Below are 22,772 nucleotides of genomic sequence, written 5' to 3' on the forward strand. Positions count from 1 at the left end.
CCATTCATCTGGACTTTAGGACAGCATCCTTATGCTGTTGACGGCCATCATTTTTATACAAGGTGAGCAGGAAGACTGCAGCAGGTAATACTGCAACAAAAAGTACCAGGCAGAAAGGTAGTTAATGGAGTTTATATACATACATGTATCTAATTATATAAATATATGGTTATAAAATTAAAAGGTCTTAGAATCATTCCTGCTTAATGTTTTCATCAGTAAACTAGGCACAAAGACTGCAAGTTTGCTGATGATATTTGTGGATGACAAGAAGTTGGGAGGCACTACCAGGAGGAAGATCTGTTATTAAAATATTATGGGAAAAATAAAAATGCAATGACCTTAAATTCAGAAGCATATATAACAAAAGCACACATACAGAGATTACTTATCAGTAAGCTGAAAATGAAAGAAAAGTACAAAAAAATGAATCAACTGAGCAACCCTCTAGTACCTCTGGAGCACCAATACAATTTTCTTTGGAGAAGAAGGAAATGTCATTCTGAGACATGTTAAACAAGAAGTTTCCAGTGGAAACACTAAATCCGTTATGGAAGACTACATAAGTAAGGTGTCCTCAGGATGCTATCTATGATTTTGATGTTTCATGTCCAAGGAAAATACAAATCTGAACAGGTGTAAAGAATGACTACTGAGATCACCAGTAGTGCCATGATCTTTCCTTAGAAATTCAGGCAAGGAAAGCTCAACTTGTTCAGTCCAGGAAAATGAAGGTTGACAGAGGATATGGCTTCCATCTAAAAATACCCAAGAGTGAAACAGCAGTGAGGGAGAAGAACTATTTTAAATTGTCTGTGACTAAACTTAGTCTGGAAATAAGATGCAGGTTGCTGGCCATTAAAACAGAGGCGAGGACAGCCTTCTGATGGGAACAGCTGGAACTAGAAAAGCACAAGCACTTTTAAGATGTAAATTTGATTGGGAAGAAATGCTATAGCACCTCAGGAGGGAAAGTCTCAGGCTTGGTGACGCTTCATGATTGTGTGACTCCTGGATCCACCTAGGGAATGAATGCATAGAGAGGTGACAATTTCTGACTGTCAGCTTGGGATGCAGGATGCTCTTAGGTGCCTGTGGTCCCTTCTGTCCCTCCTGCTTGTCTTGATTTATGTACAGCATCTCAGCCAAAAATATTGGCACAATGCAAGTTTCATTCTTCTGCCAGTAACGCCCAGATCTATGTGGCAGCCAACCTTGCAGAGCCAACAAGGAAACAGAGTTTTCACAAAAAAATCATTGTAACGTAACTCACACATAAATAGGCCACTGATGTGTACAAATTTGGTCCAAATTCTGGTGTGGGGTTTTTTTTTTCTCCGCATTCTCCTCTCTCAGTAAAGATCAGATGTATTTTATTTATTGTGGGAATAGCTATTAGCTGCTTTCCTATTTTTTGTGGGCAGCAGCTAAAATAAGATCTCCTTGATGTGTTCGCAGATCTTACTGCTCTCATGGTTGGTTTCATTATTGTTTGTGTTTTACAGAGAAAGATAACTCTAGAGGTGGTTACAAAGGCCTAGAGAGGTTTCTCTGCATGCAGAGGTTTTTGTATGGTTTTACCTAAATAGTAATAAAATCCAGGTAAATTAAGTCAATGCAACAGGAAAGCTATTGTTGATATTTTTTTTCCTTAGTTTATTTCCATATGCTTGTAAAGGTATTGTTAGACCTGTTGATGCACTGGTATTTCATTAGTTTGGACTACATTCATTTGTGTACCAGTTCAGATACGTGAAAGGGCTGAAGTGATTTAACTTGGTGAAGCTGACACAGGGTCGTGGTGGCCAAGCCCCAAACAGTGTCTACCGAGTGCCTGTGTCTGAACTGCAGAACAGACCTCTCTCGTGAAAAGGCTGTGTGAATTAGCTGTGCTTGTGTGAATTGGTGTTGGTAGGAATAGCACATGGGAGCTGCCCACTCCCCTCCTGTGATGTCTGTCCAAACCCCTGTGCTGGGCTGCTCCCGACCTGCCAGGCAAAGCATATTTCGTGCCACAGCTTGCACCTGCTCCCTCCCTCGCGAAGACAAGATATTACATAAAAGATTTAGGCGAAGCTGCACCTCTTCTCCCATGACATTAATTACTATAAGTAACTGCAAGGATCACTCTGAAAGTTTGGCTGTTTACCTGCCAAACCCTACTTAACTGGTGTTCGCGGTGTATGTCAAATGTAACTCAAAGACATCACTCAGCAGGCCCTTTCTGTGCAGCTGATGGACTGTAATTAAACCACACCAAGCCACAGATTTCTGCGTTAACCATTCCCTACTGTTAAGGAAAAGGAAATTTAAGCAGGCAGCTCGCTTCAAGAGGTAAGAGCATTGATGACTGAAGGTGTTACTCCCATAACATGCTTGGCTCTGTCAAGAACGGTAAATATGAGGTCTGATTATTTTTTTTTTTTTTTTTTTTTCTCTTCCCATGCATCTCTGTGGATGAAAAAGCAGAAAGGACTATGTCAGCCTGGGGTAGGGTAATCCGGTAGGAGCTGCTCACGAATTTGGAAGAACTGGTTTCAATTCTTTACCTGACAGTTGATTCCTCACATGTATAAATGTTTATTGCCTCTGGTCACCATCTGTAAAATGAGGCTAATGCTTCACAGCAGGGCTGAGGATGAAGCTGTCCAGGCTGTGATGTACTGAGAAACTTCAGATTGGTTTCAGTCCCTAAAACAGGCCATGTTTAATGTGATAAGTATGTAACCTGGAGTTCCTCAAAGGCTTCTCGTGTTCCCTGGAATTAAAAGATTTAGTTGTCGTTTCATTGATTTGGACTCACAGGGAGGAAATGTTTAACCTGTAGCATGGGCTGTGGCCTCCACATAGGTGGTCCTTCTTTTACCTGAGAAAGAAGGAATAAATCAGGTTTGTCTAGCTTACAGCTTCTCGATGAATGACCAGGCTCTGGATGCGTCCCCTCAGTCACTATAAAGGAGTTCAGTACTAACATACACTTACTTCCTCTGTTTACACAATTTACCAAGATTCTGGGGGACATTATAAATAAGGAGTATTTTATTAGTAAATATTACTTTTTCTTTAAAAACAAAAGCATCAATAAAGAAAAATTAAAGAAGGCTAAATAAGCTAAACCAAGAACAAATCAGGATACAAAAAAGACCATAAATCCATTTATAACATGAAGAGCTTTAATGGCTAACTATCTAAAGTGGGAAGACCAATGCTGCTAACACTGCAATCTGATGAAAGCCAGGACCTTAAAAACTGTCCTGCCCACTGACATGGTGAGTGAACTGCAGGCAGAGAGGACGACAGCTACAGAAGTAGTAATGCGAGAAAACATGCCTGGTGGAAAAATGGGCTGATGAAAAGAGAAGGCAGGCGACACAGCTGGAGGAAGAGCAGGGCTCTAAGAGGAGAAAAAAGAGGCGACAAGTAAGAGTAAACTTTAGCCATGGGGTTTTCTTGGCTGACAAAGCTGACCTGAATTGAATTGGGTGGGTGTAGCTGGCCAGAGCCTGACCCCCTGGCTGGCCACACTGTGCCCCACCGCTGGGTCCGCCTGCGCGAGGAAGTCTTTTGGCTAACTGGAGTTACTGTGGTGGACAGGATGTATGAGAGACGATGTAATTCAGCACTGGGTATCTTTCCAAACCAGGGACAGGAAAAGAAAAAAAAAACCCCAACCCACAAAACACCAAACAAACAGAAAAATAAAAGTGCCTCTGTGATACCAGTTCGAGGCAGTTTGGGCTTCACCATGACTGAAGCATAACAGCTTACCCTGTCAAAAGTTGACTGCAGCCCCTGCTTCTCAGAAACACTTAGAACATATCTAATTTATTTCACTGTCTGGCCAGAGAGATATCTTAGAACTGGAAATAAGCTGTTAGGCTATAGATGATACTCATATTAAGCCCTTTAAAGAGAGGGTTACTTTATGCTGAACTTCAGCTATATGCTGAATTTAAATACTTGCGTTAGCTTCACCTCTGGAAGAAAAGCAAAAGTGAAAGTAGCGGTGCAGTAAAAGCACAGCTTGTAGTTCAGTGCCTTAGCACATAGCAGGTTAATGTTAGATTAACTGCTGCTTAATTGAGAATCATTTTACTGTGCGTTGTTAATCTGGCCATAATTTATGGGCTGCTTTTTCCATTTACGAGTGCCTTTTTTGTACTTCAGGACCGCAGGTGATATTCTCTGTCAGAGTTTTACAGTGCCCATTATCTGGCACCTAAGGCATTTCATTAGCATTTAAACAAGACTTAAGTGCCTGAGTAATTTTGAGATAGGCTGTATCTGCATGGCTAGCTGACTACTGCATTTAATTAATTTCCAGACTTCTTCCTCCCTTGTTTGGAGGGAAAAATGCAAGCTCTGTCTAAAATCCTGTGGCAGTAAGAAGAACAGGCAGGCCACAGTTCTGGCTGCTGCTGAGGTTTCTTGCTCAATTTGCTATCTCTTATTTCACTATTCAGCTGTAATGAAAAGCTTTTTCTCAAAGAGGAGAATATTTGAAAAGTGACCAAGAATGGAGAGATCTTGAACTAATGAGTTGCCTCTATTTTCTGTGCCCCGTCTCTGGAGGCAAAAGAAAACAGATTCATTTGTCACAAACTGATCACACTGCAGAAAAGCAACGACTGACTTAAAGACGAGACTGCCAGCTTTGAGCTGGGAGTGGCACTGGCCAGGATGCAATGGGTGGGTATGGTGCAGAGAACACGCAGGCTCGCCAAGGGTGGAACCTGCTGCTACACCTACCAGCAAAATTCTCTCTGCAAGTTTTCCTTCAGCCCTGATGAATTAATGTAACATGGTCTTGAGATGCTGCATGTGCAGATAGCTCGGGCAAGCTACTCCTCCAACAAGAATAGCTGAAGGCTTTTCAGGAACTGGAGTGGAGAAGGATGTTTTTCACTAATGTGCCTAGCCAGTATTCCAGGCTAAGTGCAAAATCAAGCAGCACCACAGGCTGTGCGCTCTGGTGAACTGAGAGCAGATTGCTACCCAGTCAGCACAGGGACACGCTGACCTTGGAGATGTCACATGAGTCATGCTGGGGAGTGGGGTCCTGGAGCTTTTTCTACTCTAATAAATAAAACAGCATGGGAGTGACCTAAGGCCCTTGTGACAACAATGAAAAATCCCTGTGTTGGGAAATTTTTACCTCCATGAATTAAAATCATGTGAGAGAGTCTGTGTGTAATGGGGATTTTCAGTTTTGCCTGATTAGAGATACTTAACAGGAAAAGAGCAGAGTAAAGAGGAAAGATTTCTGAAAGAGTGGTTTGGCTACATGAGCGTGGCGTTTAGATGCCTCTATTTTTGAGATGCATTTGTCCTAGTCACAGCAAATGAGAAGGCACACAGCTCAGCAGGACAATGTTAAAATACCCCTCTTAAGGTTCAGGTAACTAGGGCTCGGAGGACTGGACAGGACCTGGTATCATGCACACCCAGGCACCTGGGACTTGGGTCTCCTACCCCAGCATCACCTCCAGCCTGCAGACTCCCACTCGGGGTAGCCTGTGTGGGCATGGGCACAGCAGGGCCAAACTTCGGCTCCGGGCTGTGCAGATGACAGCCAAAGCAAGGGACAGTTCCTCCCTCCTAAATGGGGACAAAGGGGCAAGGCAGGGCCATCCATGATCAGGACTGCGCTGTTGTGTCAGCTGGTGATAAATAAGAATTTAAAGCTTTCCTCCGCACTCTTTTCTCCACAGTAAATCCATGCTTGAGGAGGGGATTGAAATCCTTTGAACTGTAGTGCTAATGGTGCTGTTAATTAGATGCACATTTCTTTCAGAGCCATTTTTACTTGTAAAGACTTTTACTGCACGTGAGGTATGACAGGAACCTCAAGCCTCACCTCACTGTGAGGTGCAGCTGAACATCCCAGTGCAGTGCAGGCGCTTCACCTCTGCCTGGTTCTTCCCTGCAGCAGGGCCTGGCTCTGTTAAGCGCAGCACTTTGCCCTCCCAGTGAGTCTGTCCTGCTTCAGGGTCAGCCAGCTTGCGGATTGTCAAACTGATACTTTCCATGTTAAATAATTATTCTGCTCGCAGGCAACCATATTGTATAACATAATCCAATCAAGCATCACATTAGAACCAGTTTGATTTCTTGCACCCACTCCTAAGGAGAGGCTGTGCCAGAAACCTCCCTTTCCTCCCTGCTGGCGGACCCCTTCTAATTTCTGAGCTGAGTTTATTCATGGACACTTTATACGCATTTGTTCTTGTGCCAGCACTGTCTTTTAGTTTGAACTTCTGCCTCGCTGCTGTTCACCGCTTTGATGTACTTCGGGAGGCAAGTATATCCCTGTCACTCCTCATGTTACTCCACATTCAATAAACCAATCTCCCTCTTTTTGTCAGGTCCCCTGCTGTGCTGCAGGCTGCAGCTGTAGCAGCCTGTGTGGGGCTGTACTGAAGACGTTGCACATTTGATACAGGGGGGCTGCCTGGTGGGCACTTTGGGCCTCCTTTGCTCCCCCCACCGCCCAGCACAGCAGCCCCTTCCCTCAGGTCAGGCACTGGAGCGGCACAGAGAGACCCAGCACCGCCTCCCCGCTCGCGCTTGCGTTTCACAGGTGCGCCTTGAGTTACTTGTGTGTAAAGCAAAGGGGGAAAAAAGTTATTTCCCTATTTAAAAAAAAAATAAATATCGGGACCGTCTGAGAACGGCGCTTTCGCGCCTGTCCGGCCGCTGCTCCGCTCCGCTCCGCCGTCTCGTCCCGTCCCGCGGCTGCCGAGCGGGGCAGGGCCGGGCCGGGCCGGGCCGGGGGAGGAGCGGCGGCCGCAGACGGAAGTGAAAACAAGAGCGGGGGGACGGAGCTGCCGCCTCCCAGACGCGCCGCGGGTGTCCTCGCCTCTCCGCGCCCTGCACCGCACCGCGCCCTGCACCGCCCTGCACCGCACCGCCGGGGTGAGTGGCGGCTCGGCCGCGGGGGAGCGAGAAAAGGAGAAAAAGGGGGGGGTGGGGGTGGCTGCGAGAAGTCAGCAGGTTGGAGGAGGTTTTTAAGGCTTCACGGTGTTTCTTTTAATGTATTGTGGTCTGAATTTTTTTTTTTTTCAAGCGGGGCGTGCAGTTTGTCGTGGGCTGGGGGACGCCGGGCCGGGGCTGTTGGCGGAGCCCCACTGGCCGGGGGAACGCGGCGGGCAGCGCCTCGGAGCGTCCGTGGGGCGCTTTGTCCCGTGGCTGTGGGGCTCCTTGCCCTGGCCCGAGCGTGCTTGGGTGCCCGTGGGGCTGTCGGGGTCCCTTGGTCGCCGGGGTGCCTGTGGGGCTCGCTGGGGCCGCGGCTGAGGGGGTGCCTTGAGCGGGACCCTGGGGGGCTGTCTGGTCCCCCAGCCTGCGGCAGCCGTGGCGCTCTTCGTCCCGGGGCGCTTAGAGGGTTTTGGTGGGGTGCTGGGGGGTATGTGCTGGCGCTGCCCCTCCCCGGCACAGGCACCCCTCGTGGGGGGCAGGAGAGCCCCGCTAGCCACGCCTGGGCCCCTCGGCTCTGTGCCCCGGCAGGCAGTGGTGAAGGCGAGCCTTTCTGCCTGGATTTTGAAATTCCCCCTTCCAGAAGTAGATACACCAAGCGTTTGATCATCTAAATGGAAGTTGCACAATTTCACCCTTTGCTGGTTTGTTTGCGCAATGCGCCCCACATGAAGCAGGGTTGGTGGGTGGCAGTGCTTTCTCTTAGATGTTGCTCTAGCATATTTTAAGAAATTTGTTAAATTCAACTTCGAATGGATCTCCTTTGTCTGCCATTCCTTCCTGGTGTATCTGTAAGCCTAGAGATGCAGACATGGCAGAATGGAGGGGGTGAGAAAGGAAAGTTGAGGGATGCCGAATGGGATGCATGGCATTTCAGTATGCAGTCTCTTCCCTCCTAATTGTGGTTGCTACAAGTGAAAGAGAACAGTATCCTTTTCTAATACCATTTAATATTTTCCTAGGTCTGTTATTGTAACTAGCAGTTACTCAGTTTAAAAAAAAAAAAAAAGCTATGCAAGTGCTTCAGTTTCAACGGATAGGTACAGTCTTCTGCCCCTGTGCTGCATGTGTGCTGGTCACTAGATGTGGCTTGCTTTTCGGCAGTCTCTAATTTATAGTGACCTGGCACTGTGGTGGATTTCACTTAGAGGGATTGAAAAGAATTCCTATTTTTGTATGGAAGGAAATCTGTGACTAATTAAAAGCCTTTTTTTTTTTTTTTTTTTTTTTAAATAAGGAATTTGGTGCACAGAGCAATTAAGTGACTTTTAGTTTTGCTTTAGTGGTGAGTGAGTCCCCTAAGAGTCCTAGCTCAAACTTGGAGGCTTTTTTGTTTTGTTTCTTCCTCTTCAGCCACATGAAAGCCCAGCGGTGTGTGTTTCCCCCTCTGTACGTTGGTTCTTGTTGAGACTTTTAAGGGTGGGTTGGGTCAGAGCTGCCCTTTTGCTGGATGCCCACAGGCAGGGACTACCCAGGCACCTCTGTTTTGAGCTCCAGATTCTGCTTCCTAATAGATATCTTGTTCTGCCCAATGCCAGCAGCCCCGTTCTGGTTACTTGAGTGGCTGTCTATGTGAATGAATAAAGCTTGTTTGATTTAGAAACAAGTCTGAGCAGTGGATCTCTGTGGCTCTGGGAGCTGAATCCAGAAACGTGTGTTACCGATGGATTTCTTGGGGAGTGACATTAAATGTCCATCCCTGCACTGGCAGGGTCTGTGCGACAGCCCCACTCTGATGGTCCATGAGGGTGGGCTGCATTTGCAGAAATCCACTGCCCCCCAAAAAATAACGCACCCCACCCCACAGTGTACAAACAGCTCAAACCAGGCTTTGTGGAGCTTGATGGGGTTTGAAGCCCGCTTGCTTCTGCTTGACTGAAGGTCCACCTTAAATGTCCCTATACAAGTATGGTATCTAGCTGAGCCTCGGTGTAGTCTTACACCAGCCCACCCTGGTGTGCTCCTGCCTGGCTTCAACCGTACAAAAATAGACAGCATCCACTACCTAAGATGTCATTGTAACGTTACTTATCTGAGGTGAAACTGAAGCCCTTATCTTTGACGCTGATCGTCAATCGAGTGCCTCAGTTGCCTTTTAAAGGTAATTTGTTGCCCACGTTTGTGGGGAGGGAGATGATTGGGTTTTGCTTCCTCAGCATTGAGTTGTGGCCATGGGTATTTCACTTTAGTTCACAGCTTTTATTTGAGGGTTGGTTTTAATATTTGTTTTGTCTGTAGCATTGTTCTACCAATATAAAGCTATGCTACAAAAATAAAAAAGTCACAGGGATTTTATTTTCTTCCAATTAACTTCAGAGTTGTGATATTTTGACATAGTTTTGAAACTGTCAAGGCATAATGTGTTTAGAAACAAGCTCTGAGCTGATGACATGGCAGCATATGATATTAATTTTGTTAGAAATGAATGTGTCAGTAGTGCTAATTTCTTCCATACTTGGATTAAAGGGATACTATCAATTCATGCTTGTCTCAACATTGACTTCTTTTTAAGATGAGCTTTAATGCTGGCTGTTTCCCCACCCCCCCACCCCCCCCGCCCATATTCTGTTAGTAGGAAGTACTTGTCAAACATCTCAGCACCAGGAGTTCTGAAAGTCCCAAGTCCATGTTACCAGTTCCCTAGTTATGTTTCTTCCTAAGCTATGGAGGAAAACAGCACATGAAGAATAAAAGCACAAGTAATGACAGATCTGGTGTGGTTTCTTTGGCTGTTTTTATGCTATGGAGGGGAGCACAGACAAAGAAAGAAGGTTTCCAAAACCGTAGATAGTGCCTTTTGGTTTTATCATCTTTAAATTAAAACTCTAATCCTCTTCTGCAGGCATCAGTTCTTTGGATTTGATCCTTGAATACTAAACATCATGAGCAACTACAGCGTTTCTTTGGTCGGCCCAGCTCCTTGGGGTTTCAGACTCCAAGGGGGCAAGGATTTCAACATGCCTCTGTCTATCTCTCGGGTAAGTGCATTTGCCTCTTTGCCTGCATGTGGGTATCTGTTATGCTGTGGCCGACCTGCAACCTTCAGACATAAGTATGAAAGCCATTAATTACAGATGCTGCAACTCAACCTGCCCTGTGGCATGGAGGGGGTGGGGAGTGGGTAAACTGGGAAAATAAATTTTCTTTATTGTCTGAAGGCTGCAACAAAATTGGCTTAGGAAGGACGTGTTCATTTTGAAATGGTTGTTTTATCTGCATTTATTTATGCACTAAACAAAAGAAACCACCCTTGAATTCCCCTCCCTGCTCCCACCCAGAAAACAGAGTTGGAGGCAGGCAGGAAACGGGCAGTTTTCTGTGTGGGGCTAAGCCTATGCAGTTCAAATGGGAGGCAGGGGGGAAAAATCACTCATATTACCCTTGTTTATTCAGCAGCTCTTAGCAGCTTGAGGATCTTCTGATGTCCGTTCTTGCAAATTCCACTATTTAGAATTAAAAGGCACTTAAATGACAGTAGTTGTAAATAGCAGTTCATCAATATGTGCCTGAGTGAACGTGCCAGTTTCTCAGGAGAGTTTTATAGAGTATGTGCTCTGAACTGGTATTCAAAGGATTGAAGGTACTAAGTCAAAACAAATATGATCTTTGTACCCAGGCAGTATCTAACTAGTTTCCTACTTTAAAACCATGTTTTCAGGGAAGGCTCATCTCTCAATGTGGGCTGAGTTTCAAAGCCTTCCTCAGGCAGCTGAAGCACTTCACATACAAAATATAGGGACAAACTTTGCAGTATTGAATTTATAGAGTCACTGGAAATCTCTGGGTGAAGAAACTGGCTTCTGATGGCTCTGTACCCTGGCACCTTTAAACCTGATTTGCAGCATGGAAGCATTTATGTACAAATGGCTTTCCTCCCCCTCCTGGATATTCGTATAGTTTAGTGACAAAGATGAATTATTTTTTACACCTGTTGGGACTGCAGAATTGATACTGCCCTGGGAGACGGAACAGGTTTCTATTTGGGTTTATGCATCATGGCAATATTTTTAGCTAATCTCAACTAGCGATTCAAACTCTGCCAGTTCATTTAGACTTGGCTTATCCTATCCACCTGTGGATTATGCTGGTGAAGTTAAAATACAGTTTGGCTCTGAAAAATTATTATGTGGCTAAAATGGACTGTAGAGCTGTAGAAATGCCTGTGTACAGATGAATACAGTTGATATGTGAGCCAAAAAGGGGTTGAGAAGCAGTTTATTCCTAAATTTCAGGGGCTTTCAAGCCAAACTGTAATTCAGTTTCTTGTTCAGTAGCTGGTTACTCCTACGCTAATGAGAAATTTGAACTGGGGCTGCAGATAGTGCTCTTCTGATTTGATGGTAGAAGGGCTTTCATGACAAGGATTTGCAAAAGTATAGGCTCTTGCCTGCGAAGGCTACTTGTGCATGGTACTGATGAGCAATTAAGTGCTGTAGGCAGTAAACATAGTAAACAGCTAGTTTTAGGAAAGGGTAGTACTTTTTAGTAGGGGTGTCTGCTGTCCTGGAGGTCTAGAGTTTCAGTCCTGCTGTAAGCAGGCTTCCCATCTAAAAGTTTCTAAAGAGGAAACATGTGCTGAAATTAGCCCAGACTACTATTTTATTGCAGGAATCAAATATGCTGTTGCATGGAGTAGCCTAGGGGAATTGGCCTAAATAGCTGTGTATAAAAGCCTCCGTTATGGAACTCCCTAATGACAAATGTCAGCACCGACAAGAGCAGAATGTAGTGAAAGATGGGGACTGGGGTGGTTTTTGAAGTCTAATTTGTGCATGGGAGGGGGAAGCACAATATCCAATTCACCTATTATACCTCAGCACTGTTCCTCAGTTGAACTGTTCTTATTATTTGCAGTTAAGAGTATGCAAATATTAGACTGCCTGGTGCTTCTCCCCACCCCCTCTTGGATCAAAAACGTGTTTAGTTCTGGTATGCCAATCCAGCTTTGGCCCAATAGCTGGAAGAATTCAATACCGTGTTCCTGGTATGCTAGAACAGCGCGTACCATTCACCTCCCCCCCACCCCCCTCCAAGTCCTTCTTGTCCTCATGAAGCATAAATGCCTTCCTGTATCTGAAGACTGGTAATTAAATTATTTTAGCAAAACAGTAATGAGGCAGCAGAATTATATTCTTTGGCAAGGAGGACTTTTTTGGGTTTGTTTTGAATTTATCCTCTAGATGCCGAGGATGAATCTGGCTGCGTGGCTGAGGGCTAATTTCCTGCTTTAGTTTAAACTCCTTGAAATTAAGTTCAAATAAAGTACAGTTTACAAAGCACAGAAAATACACTGGTTTCTAAAACTGTTTATCTGAAAAGCTAATCTCTTTTTAATAATGATTTGAACAAATTAAGATCTCATATGTTTCCTTGGAGAAAGTTTTTAGTAAGTCATCTGGCTTTGTACGCAGTGCGGTTTGAATGGATGTATTCCTTATTGCCTCCATAAGGTAAAACAAGCCTGTTTTCCAGCTGAAATTCTTAACGTCAGCTATGGTGTAACAGGTTAATGTTAATGCACGGACAGCAGTAACATTTGATTTTTTTCATTAACTAACATATTGTAGACTAGTTGCAACAACATATCTAATAGCAACAGTTACTGAAGGGTTATGTCAGTCACTATAACTCTCTTAGTGCTTTAAAGTTGCTACATATATTTATGCAGCTGTACGCATTTCATGGTAAGTAACATATGTGATGTTGGGGATACAGCCTTATAGTTAGTGGCATAAATCAGTATAACAAAAATGCGTGTGGTACTTCTTGTGTATACTTGTATCTGGCTGGACCTCAGCAGGGTGGCTTTTTGCAGTCATCCTCCTTACCTTGCCAGAGGCACCTGTGTGAGCCCTGCAGAGTGCCATTACACAGGTCAGGAATTCAACACTGGGAAGCTGATGTGGAGTGGGAGCGGTGATGGGAGTGTGGTGGGGAGTATGGATCTCGCGGAAGAGGGATCAGTGGGAAGAAAGCTGCTCTGAAAGCAAAACAATTTGATCTTTACTATTCAATCAGGAATAACGGGTGCGTTGGGGTGGTAGATCTACATCTTTTATTAACAGCCAAGTGTTAAAGTGGCTCAGGCCACCACATGTAACTGTACTGAAGGGCTTCCGGGTAGTTTATTCTGTGGTGGTATTTGTATAACAAGAGATTGCAAACTGTGACCAGTTAGCCTGCAGTGAAGAAGGTGGAAATTACTGGAGCCGAGGTATGAAAACTTAGATTATTCTGAGTTGCTGTTCCTTTTGCTCACGGCGTTTTACATTAATTAAAGAAGCAGCTGTTCTCCTTACTCCTTCAAGACCTATGTTGTAATGCCAAACTAAAAAAATTGAAAGCTAGAGCAGATAAGAACAAATTACTGAGAAGCAAGGTTATTTATTTTCTGCTAGCTATTGTAGGAAATTACTAAGAATCAGACTTTTCCCCTATGGAAGAAAAAGCTTAATGTCTGTGTATCTATCTGTAATATATGTAGTCATGTGAAATGGTGTTTGCCATAATGTGATTGCCTTCATATGAATGAATTGATTTCTTCTGAATCAACACAGACCACTGAAAAGGCAGCTACCTAATAGGCATATCCATCTCCACCTGGCAGATTTGGGAGGCATTGTCCCAACACTTTTGAGTGCTGGCTGAACCGCAAGAATTACTTCATGGGTCCTCCTTGTTTCTCAACTATTTCCAAACAAAATTTATTTCCAAGTTGCAGGATGTTCTGCTAAACACCAAGCTCGTTCAAAAAGGACTGTCAGACCAAAATAATTGCAGCTGAATTATTTTTTTTTTAATCATGATTCTGATAATAAGGGATCTGCTATTGCTGATATCAATGTAGATCTGTGGTCTTGGACAAATCCTACTGATGCTAGGGATATGTCCTGTTTGGGAATAACATTGGTCGACACTCAAAAGATCTTTGCCTTCTAGATTTGTTTGCACAAGAGTTTGTTTCTTCTGCTGAATTAGAATTAAAAAAATGCAGTATTGGAGATAAAGTAATCCAAACACACTGCTAGGTAGGATTCCTGGAGTGGCTCTTGGGCATGATAAGTATTATATTTACAGAATTGGGGGTTAATGTTATCTACAACATGGTCTGTGTTGTTTATGTGCAACACAGTAGCTTTTAAAACAATACACACTTCTTTAGATTTTGAATTAACATTATATTTGCTTACTTTTTTGGACGTTCGTTAGTTCCCAATGCTTAATTAACATAACCAGAATAAACTCAGTAAGCATGACTGTAGCATTAGAATTGTCAAAACTGCTGTCCTCTGCAGATTGAAATAAATAGTGTTTGGTATTGATGATGTATTCATTATATTGTGATGACCTATGAGAGGTTTAAATATTTGTTCTAAATGTATGATTGAAATGTTTGTAGCCTATCAAAATTTTTGTCATGTGGTCTCTAAACAGTGCTTGTCTCTGTTTTATGGCAGTATTTACTGCTAGAAACAAGGAAATACTGAAGTGAAACTATAGTTCGAACAGTAATGTAGCCTATATGCAATATATACCCTCCCACCTAATGTTTTCTTGTATTTAAAAGTTGCTTTTTTTGTTCAATCCTGGTGGCAGTTCTAGCCATCTTTCTTCAGAAGATGTTTCGCTATTTGTCTTTTTCCTCCTGTAAGGATTAAATAGAATATGGTCACCTTGAAATGCTTCACCTGACTGACAGCTCTGTTTTTCTACTGCAATTCCTTTCAGTGCGGGGTCCCACCCCCTCGCCAGCTTCTTCCTGCTTCACTGGTCACTTTGCCTCTTCAAAAAAAACCAAACCAACCAAACTAAAAAAAAAAAAACAACTTAAAAATAGCTGCTTCTTTTTGTACTTTTTCAGTTTAATTATTTCATCTGTTTCAAGTGTGGTTTTCTGTGGTGTTATTGCAAGCTTATAGTTGGTGGAAGACTCATGATAATGAATCTGTCAGCAAGTAGCATACCCAAGGAGGGGGTGAAAGAGCAGCCCACCTTGGGATGAAGTAGGGAATGCATGTGCAGCACATCAGCTGCTCAATATTCATCCCACTTGAGTGTACTGACATTCTTTATGCTGGTGTATCGGGAGGTCACTATCAGAGGAATTGTGTCCTCTGCTCTCCCTCTTTCCTTCCTTCCTGCCCAGGTACATACATGGTTACCCAGCAAGTTGTCTGTGTGGATGGAGCATGTATGATTGGTTCTGCACAGCGTTTGCTTATTCAGGGGTTTGGCCTTTGGCGGCCTTAATATTTGGAAGCAAGGTATTTTGAAGTCATTAACATCTGTGAAAATAATGTTAATGAGAAGAAAATAAAGGAAAATGATACTTTCAATGGACCTAGAGCATGTCAGCTTTGATTGACTAGAGTCTGGCTGAGTCTCTTGCCCTTGTGTTTGCATGAATTATTTTATTAAGCCATATGTGTAATTTCCAGTAAAATCAAGTTTTGTGTAAGTATGAAATAAGTTATTGTAGTGGGGGACTGGGGAAATGGACTTTCAAGCAGGCATGTGAAATAGGAGAGAAACACTAGAACAACTGCTGGCCTGGCCAGTGATAATTGTGTCGGTAACTTTATGCTTCATCCTGGAAGCTACTGAGAGCTACTAACTAAGCCCTAACTGGCAGCTGCTGGCATTGCTGTGCTGGTTTGATTTGCTACTGAGTTGTGATGGTTTGCACAAAATACAGTTGAAGATGTATTCCACTACTGCAACTTCCTGGTGCAGGGTCAGAGATACCAGTAGAGGTCACAGCGTTTACCTGCTGATCCTGCTTGTGGGGCAATAAATACTGCATTTTACAGGAGCTGTCAGTGCTTATGAAATGGATGAGATTAGCCAAGGCATAAAGCAAGAAGTGTTACTCTATTCTGTTTAATTCTGTTTACAAGATGCGGTTTACTGAAAAAAATACTGAGAATGACAAATGAGCTACCAGTGCCACAGTCTGTATCCTCTCCACACCAATTCCTGAAGGAGCAGAGGTTTTTCTTTGGGAAGTGAGCACAAAGCTCCCAGCTGCACAAGTGGTTTAATGTCAGCGAATTTTCTGAAAGTCCTGAGAGTGCTGGTTAGTGCTTCAGATTTTGCATAGTGGCCTGCAAGCAACATCCTCCTTTAGAGAGCTCCTCAGTTTAACTTGAAGATGGAAAGAGAGATCAGTTGGTACAGATGTAATTTCCTGATTGTTTCTTTTCCCACCACTGTTTAACCTCTTTGTGGTGAAAATTGGGAAAAGGGCTATATTTCCCCTGACCATTTGTTTTCCTTCCCTTGTCTACTCTGCTCTGCAGTTTAAAGCAAGGCGGCCATCACTGGAGTGGGGTTGGAAGAAGGGAGGGCGTGGGGGAGAGGAGGCGGAAGAAAAGTGTCTGCATCTCGTCTGTTCATGACCTTATTTGTCAGACAAGTTCCGCAGACCAAGTAGGAAGCTAACTTGTTTTAAAATAGTTCCTCTATTGATGTCATTCCCCCAGAAGTGAAGCTGGCTGTACTGGGGGAAAAAGGCACCAAAGAGCTTGTAGCTGAGGGATATCTGATGCGAACATACTCTTTCACATTAAAAAATGCTGGTAACTGTTTTTCCCCTTATAAGTCACAGTTTAGTTACAGTACGAGGAGTAGAAGCTAAATATTTCATGATAGAAAAACTAAAGTATTTCTTTGCAGTGTCCACTTCTCAAATACAGATATAGTGAAAAAATAAACTCTGATTAGATGTTCAGAGCAGATGCAAAATTGGCAGTACTTCCAGAGGCCAAAAAGCAGGACCATTTATCGAATAGTAACTGCAAAAAAATTAGGCATGTTTTCTTTGAGAGTATCTGGCCCTGGAGGCCTGACAACTTCTGTCGACCTCCCCACCATTTGGAGATGCTATTTTTAGTGTAACTCTTTTTCTCATTATTCATTGGCCGATAGCTATCAGAAGGCATTGTGAGAAGAGACATGGTGTTGAAAGGTTTGTTTGTTTGGTTTTGGTTTGGAGCCAGGAGATAACATTGTTGGCTTTTTTTTTTTTTCATTTGTTGTGACTTTTTCAGAACAGATTTCATATGTTATTGATATAAAGGAAAGTGTGAGAGAAAACCGTCTCTTGTGTGCCTAAAGCAGTGGAAATATGAGAAAGGTGATATTCCTCCTGCCAGTGGTCAAAAATAAAAAAAAAAAAAAGAGGCTGAGGATTGTTTGAACAAATATGAGAAACAGAAGTACATTTACTTCCATAGGTGGCTGTTACAAGAATAGAGACAGAAGGAAAGGAGGCCACTGCTAAGGCTGGTGTTACATGAGTCTTTGAATGACTTGAGTCTTCAGGGCAGTGAAAGTTGGGAAAATATGACAAAAGTATCTGTTCAGGTTCCCTTACTGTAAGAGGTCCTCACGCTGAATTTGTGGAAGAGGTACTATCTTTTCTTAGAAGTGTTGACATGGGTGGAAGAAAAAGGCTATGAACTTTGGTCACAGAGTCCTTTGAGGTGCAGGTAGCTTCAGTTACCATGCTGACTTAAAGCTTTGCTTGTGTTTAGGAGTTTATACTGTCCTGCTGCTCTGATGTGTGATGCTGAGTAGGAGGTTGAGTGTCACTAGCTCTGCTAGCCTGGTTTAAATGCGGACAAGCTACTGCTGTGAGTGTGATTGTGGCAGGTGATTGTGGGCTATATGGGTCTAGATTAGGGCTATGGTGGTACTCTTAGACAAATCTGATGGTAGATCAGGTTTGTAAGTATGTTTGCTTCCAGGAACTGTTCTTGAAAGGGTTTTCTTAAGGAGCATGGTCATGCTGGTAATGCTGTGCTGTGGCAGTTCAGTCTCATCTTCTTAAGAGGAGAGGAAAAAAAAGAAGGCATTAGGAGCTTGCGCGATGTTTGGGCTGTAAGAGCAGCCTCTCTAATGACTTGCTTAAAACTAGATACATATGGAAATGAAGTTCAGGGAAAAGGAGGAAGAGGGAAACCAGATGTGGATGCTGTTAGGTTTGGTACAGCTGTGAGGAGGAAGAGGGAAACCAGATGTGGATGCTGTTAGGTTTGGTACAGCTGTGAGGAGGGGCGGGTGCTACTCTGGCTGATACTCAAGCACCAGCCAGCTGCATGTGCCTTGTGGCCACCAAACACTTCTGTGGAACAGACCTAAGGTTTCAAGTTGGGAAGACAGACTGTAAAAGGTCTGACTTAAATGACTTGTGTAGCACTGCACAGGGGTATTCCCACCCTCTTTTTCCATTTCTCTGCTTCGTTTATCACTCACCTTTCAATACTGTCAGTTAATGGGATGGTGTCCCCAACACAGTAGCTTTTCATCTTTTGTCACTTCAAGACACCAGTGCAGTTCCCACCACACAGTCTCTTGTGTACATAGACACAAGTAGAGAGGTGGGAGGGGGACAAAATAGTATGTTATAAATTGAAGACCATATCGTGATGCACACCCTCAAAGCAGATAGGTGCTACACCCGTGGAATATACTCAGTAGTTCTGGTGTAAAATGTCGTTAGAGACCACAGAGCACAAAGAGACTTTGGCTGTCAGTCATTCATTTTTACTTAGCAGGGAAAACAGTAGTCTTTAGTGTGTTACAATCCAGAAAACTTGGAGTGAAATTAATAATCCTGTGACACCTGGGTGGTGACTCTTCTGCCTGTACACTATCGAGCTTCAAGATGTACCAAGTATTGAGTCCCCACTCAAAACGGGAAGATGCTATGCATTCCTTAAGAGATTGGTGGTTTTTCTTTTAATGTGGGCCAGAAAATTTCAAGTAGCATAATCCATAATATTTTTCTATTATGGATTATTATTATTATAGTATCTATCTCATTCTAAGTTAGTCTTGCATTAGAAACTTCAGCTTAAACAGTTAAGCTTAGTAAAAACGATAGAAAATGGCATCAGATAGTTGAAAGTATTTGAAAGTATGAACTCTCGCAATTGCTGTCAGCTCTGCCTATAATAAAGCCCTGAAGTAAAATGTAATGCCTTGTGTGAAGTCCCATAGGCTAAAAAGTGGACTTTGCCAGGTCTTTAGTAGTCCTGTTGGAAAGGTCAAATGGTTTGCATGTTAACTGGATATGAAAGAAGTTTGGCTTACCCGGGTCTATATTAAGGGATGACCTAATGCGGTATCTAGTTCTTTCCCTAACAAGTGATCGAATGAAGTACTTACCATAGGAAGGCAACAGAAACATTTATTTTGTATTAATTATTTCATAGTTCTTTCAAAGGCCTGAATAGTGATTCAGATGCTAAGCCTGGATTAATGTAGAGTGTACTGATTTCAGGAGGGTATAACTCCCCGTTTGTTAAGCTTTTGTGTTTATGAATGTAATCAGATCATCTTTAGATATTCTTACATGCAAACTTTATTAAATCTGTGAAGAAAATGATTGAAGTGTCTCTGTTAAGCGTGATGTTGTATTGATAGTAATAGCATTTGAGATTTTTAAGAAGGAATTCTGTAGAGGGAAGGCAAAATGCTGCGAATGTGCAAACTACAGAGCTAAATGAAGATGTATTTTTCTTATTAAAAAAGATCATATCACCTTGGTGGAAACTCTAGCTATAGAACATTTTTGTTCAGAACCCTTAAAAAAAAAAATCAGCTTTGCTGTGCAAATGCTCCTCTGTCAAACAGAGCAGCTTAATCTCAAAGTTTATACTACATCTGCTATTAAAACTTTTTCTTTCTAATGTACATCTTATACAGCACAAGCCAGGCATAGTTCTGAGTCCAATGCAGCTAGTAAGTGAAACTTTTCTTTCTTTCCTGTGAAGTAAAAGACAAAAATTGTTGGGGTTTTTTGGGGGGATGGTGAGGCTCCCTTGCCAGTGATTTCTACGTCTTCTCTTTGTGGTTCTAGACTTAGCTTTGTGTTGTGAAAGACACAAGGAGGTAGAATAATGGGATGCTTGTCTCCAACTTGCTCATGTATCTAAGCAATGCCTTCTGTGCTGGTCTACTTTTCTTTACCTAATGCCTTTAAAAGGAGATAAAAGAAAAGAAAACCCCACAAAAAACCAGTGGAAATCTACAAGCCAGAGAGCTTTTGGAAGTTGGGTTGGACTGGATTTTCTTAGCCTGATAGGAAAATAGAAGTCTTGTAAAGCTTCAAACATCAAAGACATCTTGGTAGAGTAAATTATCTTTGGTTCCTGTTGACTTTCTGTAGCTCCTCATCAAATCAGTGTTTTGAGTCCAGACCAAATAAGAGTGTTCTCTGCCTAGTGTCTAAGGTGGCTTGTTAGCAGTCATTCAGGTATGAAAAGGCATCCCCCAAAATATGTACTCTGACAAGCAGTCAGAAGATATTTAACCCTCAGGGGACAGTGTACTAGTTCTGTGTGAGGGACTGATTGTCTGGATTCATGGCTTAATCAGATATAATGTAGGTAGTGATCAGGGGGCACAGTCAACCTCACAAAGGAAGCAGTAGTGGTTGGAGAGCAGGCAGCACCACGTCCTATCTGACAGCCTAAATTCCTGTCCTCTTTGAATCTTTTCTTAATGCACAGAGGTGTGTGTGGGGGGGGGGAACCCAAAACATTGGCAGTTCACTAAAATAGGAATAAGGTCATGTAATACCTAACACTTTTCTTGTATATGAACTGGCCTCCACCCCTCTGTCAGTGGTAATCACTGGCTGAAGAAGGTTGGCAGAAGAAAACCTCTGCTTGCATATCCATGTCGGAGCTCAAAGCCAGCTCCATGGATGAAACTCTTTCTCCATCAGTGCTCTGAGCAGGGATAGTAGGTGGGACTGGTGCAGCAGAGGCTTACTCAGCCCAGCAGGCTTGGCCACAGGAGCTGGGGCTGCTGGAATAATGGCGGGGACAGATAGTTGAGGACAATACAGTCTAGAAGTGCTGAAGCCAGGCTTGCTAGGACATGTCTGTCAGTGTAATAAGCTGTGAAAACTGCCACTGAATGCTTATTAACTTCTGTCAGCTATGGATACAGTCTATTCTCTCCACTTTCCAGTTGTATTTTGGCAATGGGCTATAAGCAAAAGTCATTGTAGCAGGGGCTTTACATGAATCTCCTCCTTTAAGAGCATACTCAATTTGTATATTAAATTATTTTGCTGTTGTGCAGATCGAGCGTAATTCTGTAAATGCTAAGAACCCAAGTCTTGCCGCTGCAAAAACACTTGAGCAAAAGTGTAGTTTTTAAGCATATATGTTGTCTCCATAAGATGACTCTTGCTTAAGGCTCAGCCTATGTTGATGTGCATTGCTGCTCAGCACCCTGCAGTGTTGGGTCTTGAGACTGTTGTTACCAGAAGGAAAGAAACATTGACTGGCTTGGAGGAGACAATTAACCTTTCCCAGGAAACTTTCTACTTTGTCTCAAAGACGCATTAGCCAGTGATTGTTAGCCATAAGAGACCTGGCTGGCAGAGATGTTGGACATCCTGAGAGCTAGAATAGAAACAGACGCTTGACCAGCCAATCTCCATCACTAAAATGATAGGGCTAAATCAAGTGGTTTAGTAGCATTTGGGGATGAGGAGTTTTTGTCTATTAGGTATGTGGTGGTGTTTTACTACCCCTTACTCTGGAAATGCTATAGAGATGCTCTATCCCCTTATGTCTCTTTGCAGTATGCAATTATTGCACTCAAGCTAGAGATCAGTACCTCAGAGCAGGTCCTTTTCTGGGTACCTCTGTAAAACTATCTCTTCTGAACTATTGACTACAAAATAATTGATGTTATGAACAAAATATAGATGAGTAGTTTTTTGGCTGAATGAATAAATTTTTGTGTATATGTCTACAAATGCAATTCACTTTTGATATGAAAACCTAAAGATGGTTTCGTTGAGGCATGCGCTTAAATCTTAGAGACTTGAATTCTTGCACTATCTCTCTGGATGAAAGTATCACAATCCCTCTTACATCAGAGGGAATGTGATACTCTGGCTGGTTGAGTAGCTCCTCAGTGAGAGTATTTTCTTCCATTGACACATCTACACTTGAACTTTAAAACGTAGAAAGTGCTGATTATTAAAACTTCAAATGACATTAATTTGTTTTGATACCTGACCTGATGAAAACTGCTGGTGTTGCAGTTGACAGCCCAGATCAGTTTATAACTCTGTCCTGAATGGTGTGGGATTAAATATCTGGAAATTGCTCACAGGAAACTCTGGTTACAGCAGTCAGAGTAAGGATTTAGGGCAAACCAGTCGTGTTGACGCTTTACTTTGCAACCTCCTGCTGTTGGAGAAGGTTAAACTGCTGTGGGTTTTTTTATCCCCTTCTTCCTCCTTGCAAAAAGGCACAGCTTTGGCATGGCGATGGAGAGAGTTGGGTGCAAATACATGATTTTGGACACTGTAGCCGTTGACATCAACTGGTTCCAGACCTCTCAACAGGATGGAGTGCCTCAAGTGCTTCTGGTAACTCCAGATGCTTCCTCTGTCACTCGCTCGCCATGTGCGCAACTCCACTTTATTGCATATCCTAATCTACGCCTGTTTGGTTAGCTCAGTAATTACCCCATTCCTGCTGTCTGACTTCTGTTGCTCTCTTTAGCAAAGAATGTATCCCCAGGGTACCAAATGAGGTTTTGTAGAGGTTCTCCTGTCCTGCTTTGCCCTGATGATGACTGCCTAGTACAAGTCAGCCTTTATCCTACAGCATGGATTCATTCCCTTGAAAGAAACTCCTGTATTACTTGGGAGGGGGGCTGAATATGGGGGTGAGGTGAGACCTCACAAGAGGGGATACCTCATGAAGAAAAATATTATCCGGAATAAGGGGATAAAGATGAGCTTTGTGGAATGTGTAACTGCT

At 43.1% G+C, this 22,772-nt stretch overlaps 1 protein-coding gene across 18 annotated transcripts in view; it reads left to right on the top strand.

The window, feature by feature from the left end:
• Nucleotides 1-6,534: 6,534 nt before the first annotated feature.
• Nucleotides 6,535-22,772, top strand: part of PDLIM5 (PDZ and LIM domain 5) — a 131,357-nt gene continuing 115,119 nt past the window's right edge. For 6 of the 18 annotated variants that reach the window (XM_074866763.1, XM_074866769.1, XM_074866767.1 and 3 more), the window contains exons 1-2: nt 6,542-6,915; nt 9,815-9,950. In XM_074866763.1, coding sequence (XP_074722864.1) covers nt 9,855-9,950 — 96 coding nt within the window. In that variant the 5' untranslated portion in view covers nt 6,542-6,915; nt 9,815-9,854. Of the gene's footprint in view, nt 6,916-9,814; nt 9,951-22,772 lie in introns of all 18 variants that reach the window. The other 12 variants (XM_074866779.1, XM_074866780.1, XM_074866770.1 and 9 more) reach the window with 11 other exon arrangements.

Source organism: Strix uralensis, chromosome 4 (assembly GCF_047716275.1).
Source record: "Strix uralensis isolate ZFMK-TIS-50842 chromosome 4, bStrUra1, whole genome shotgun sequence".
NCBI classification, from domain to species: Eukaryota; Metazoa; Chordata; class Aves; order Strigiformes; family Strigidae; genus Strix; species Strix uralensis.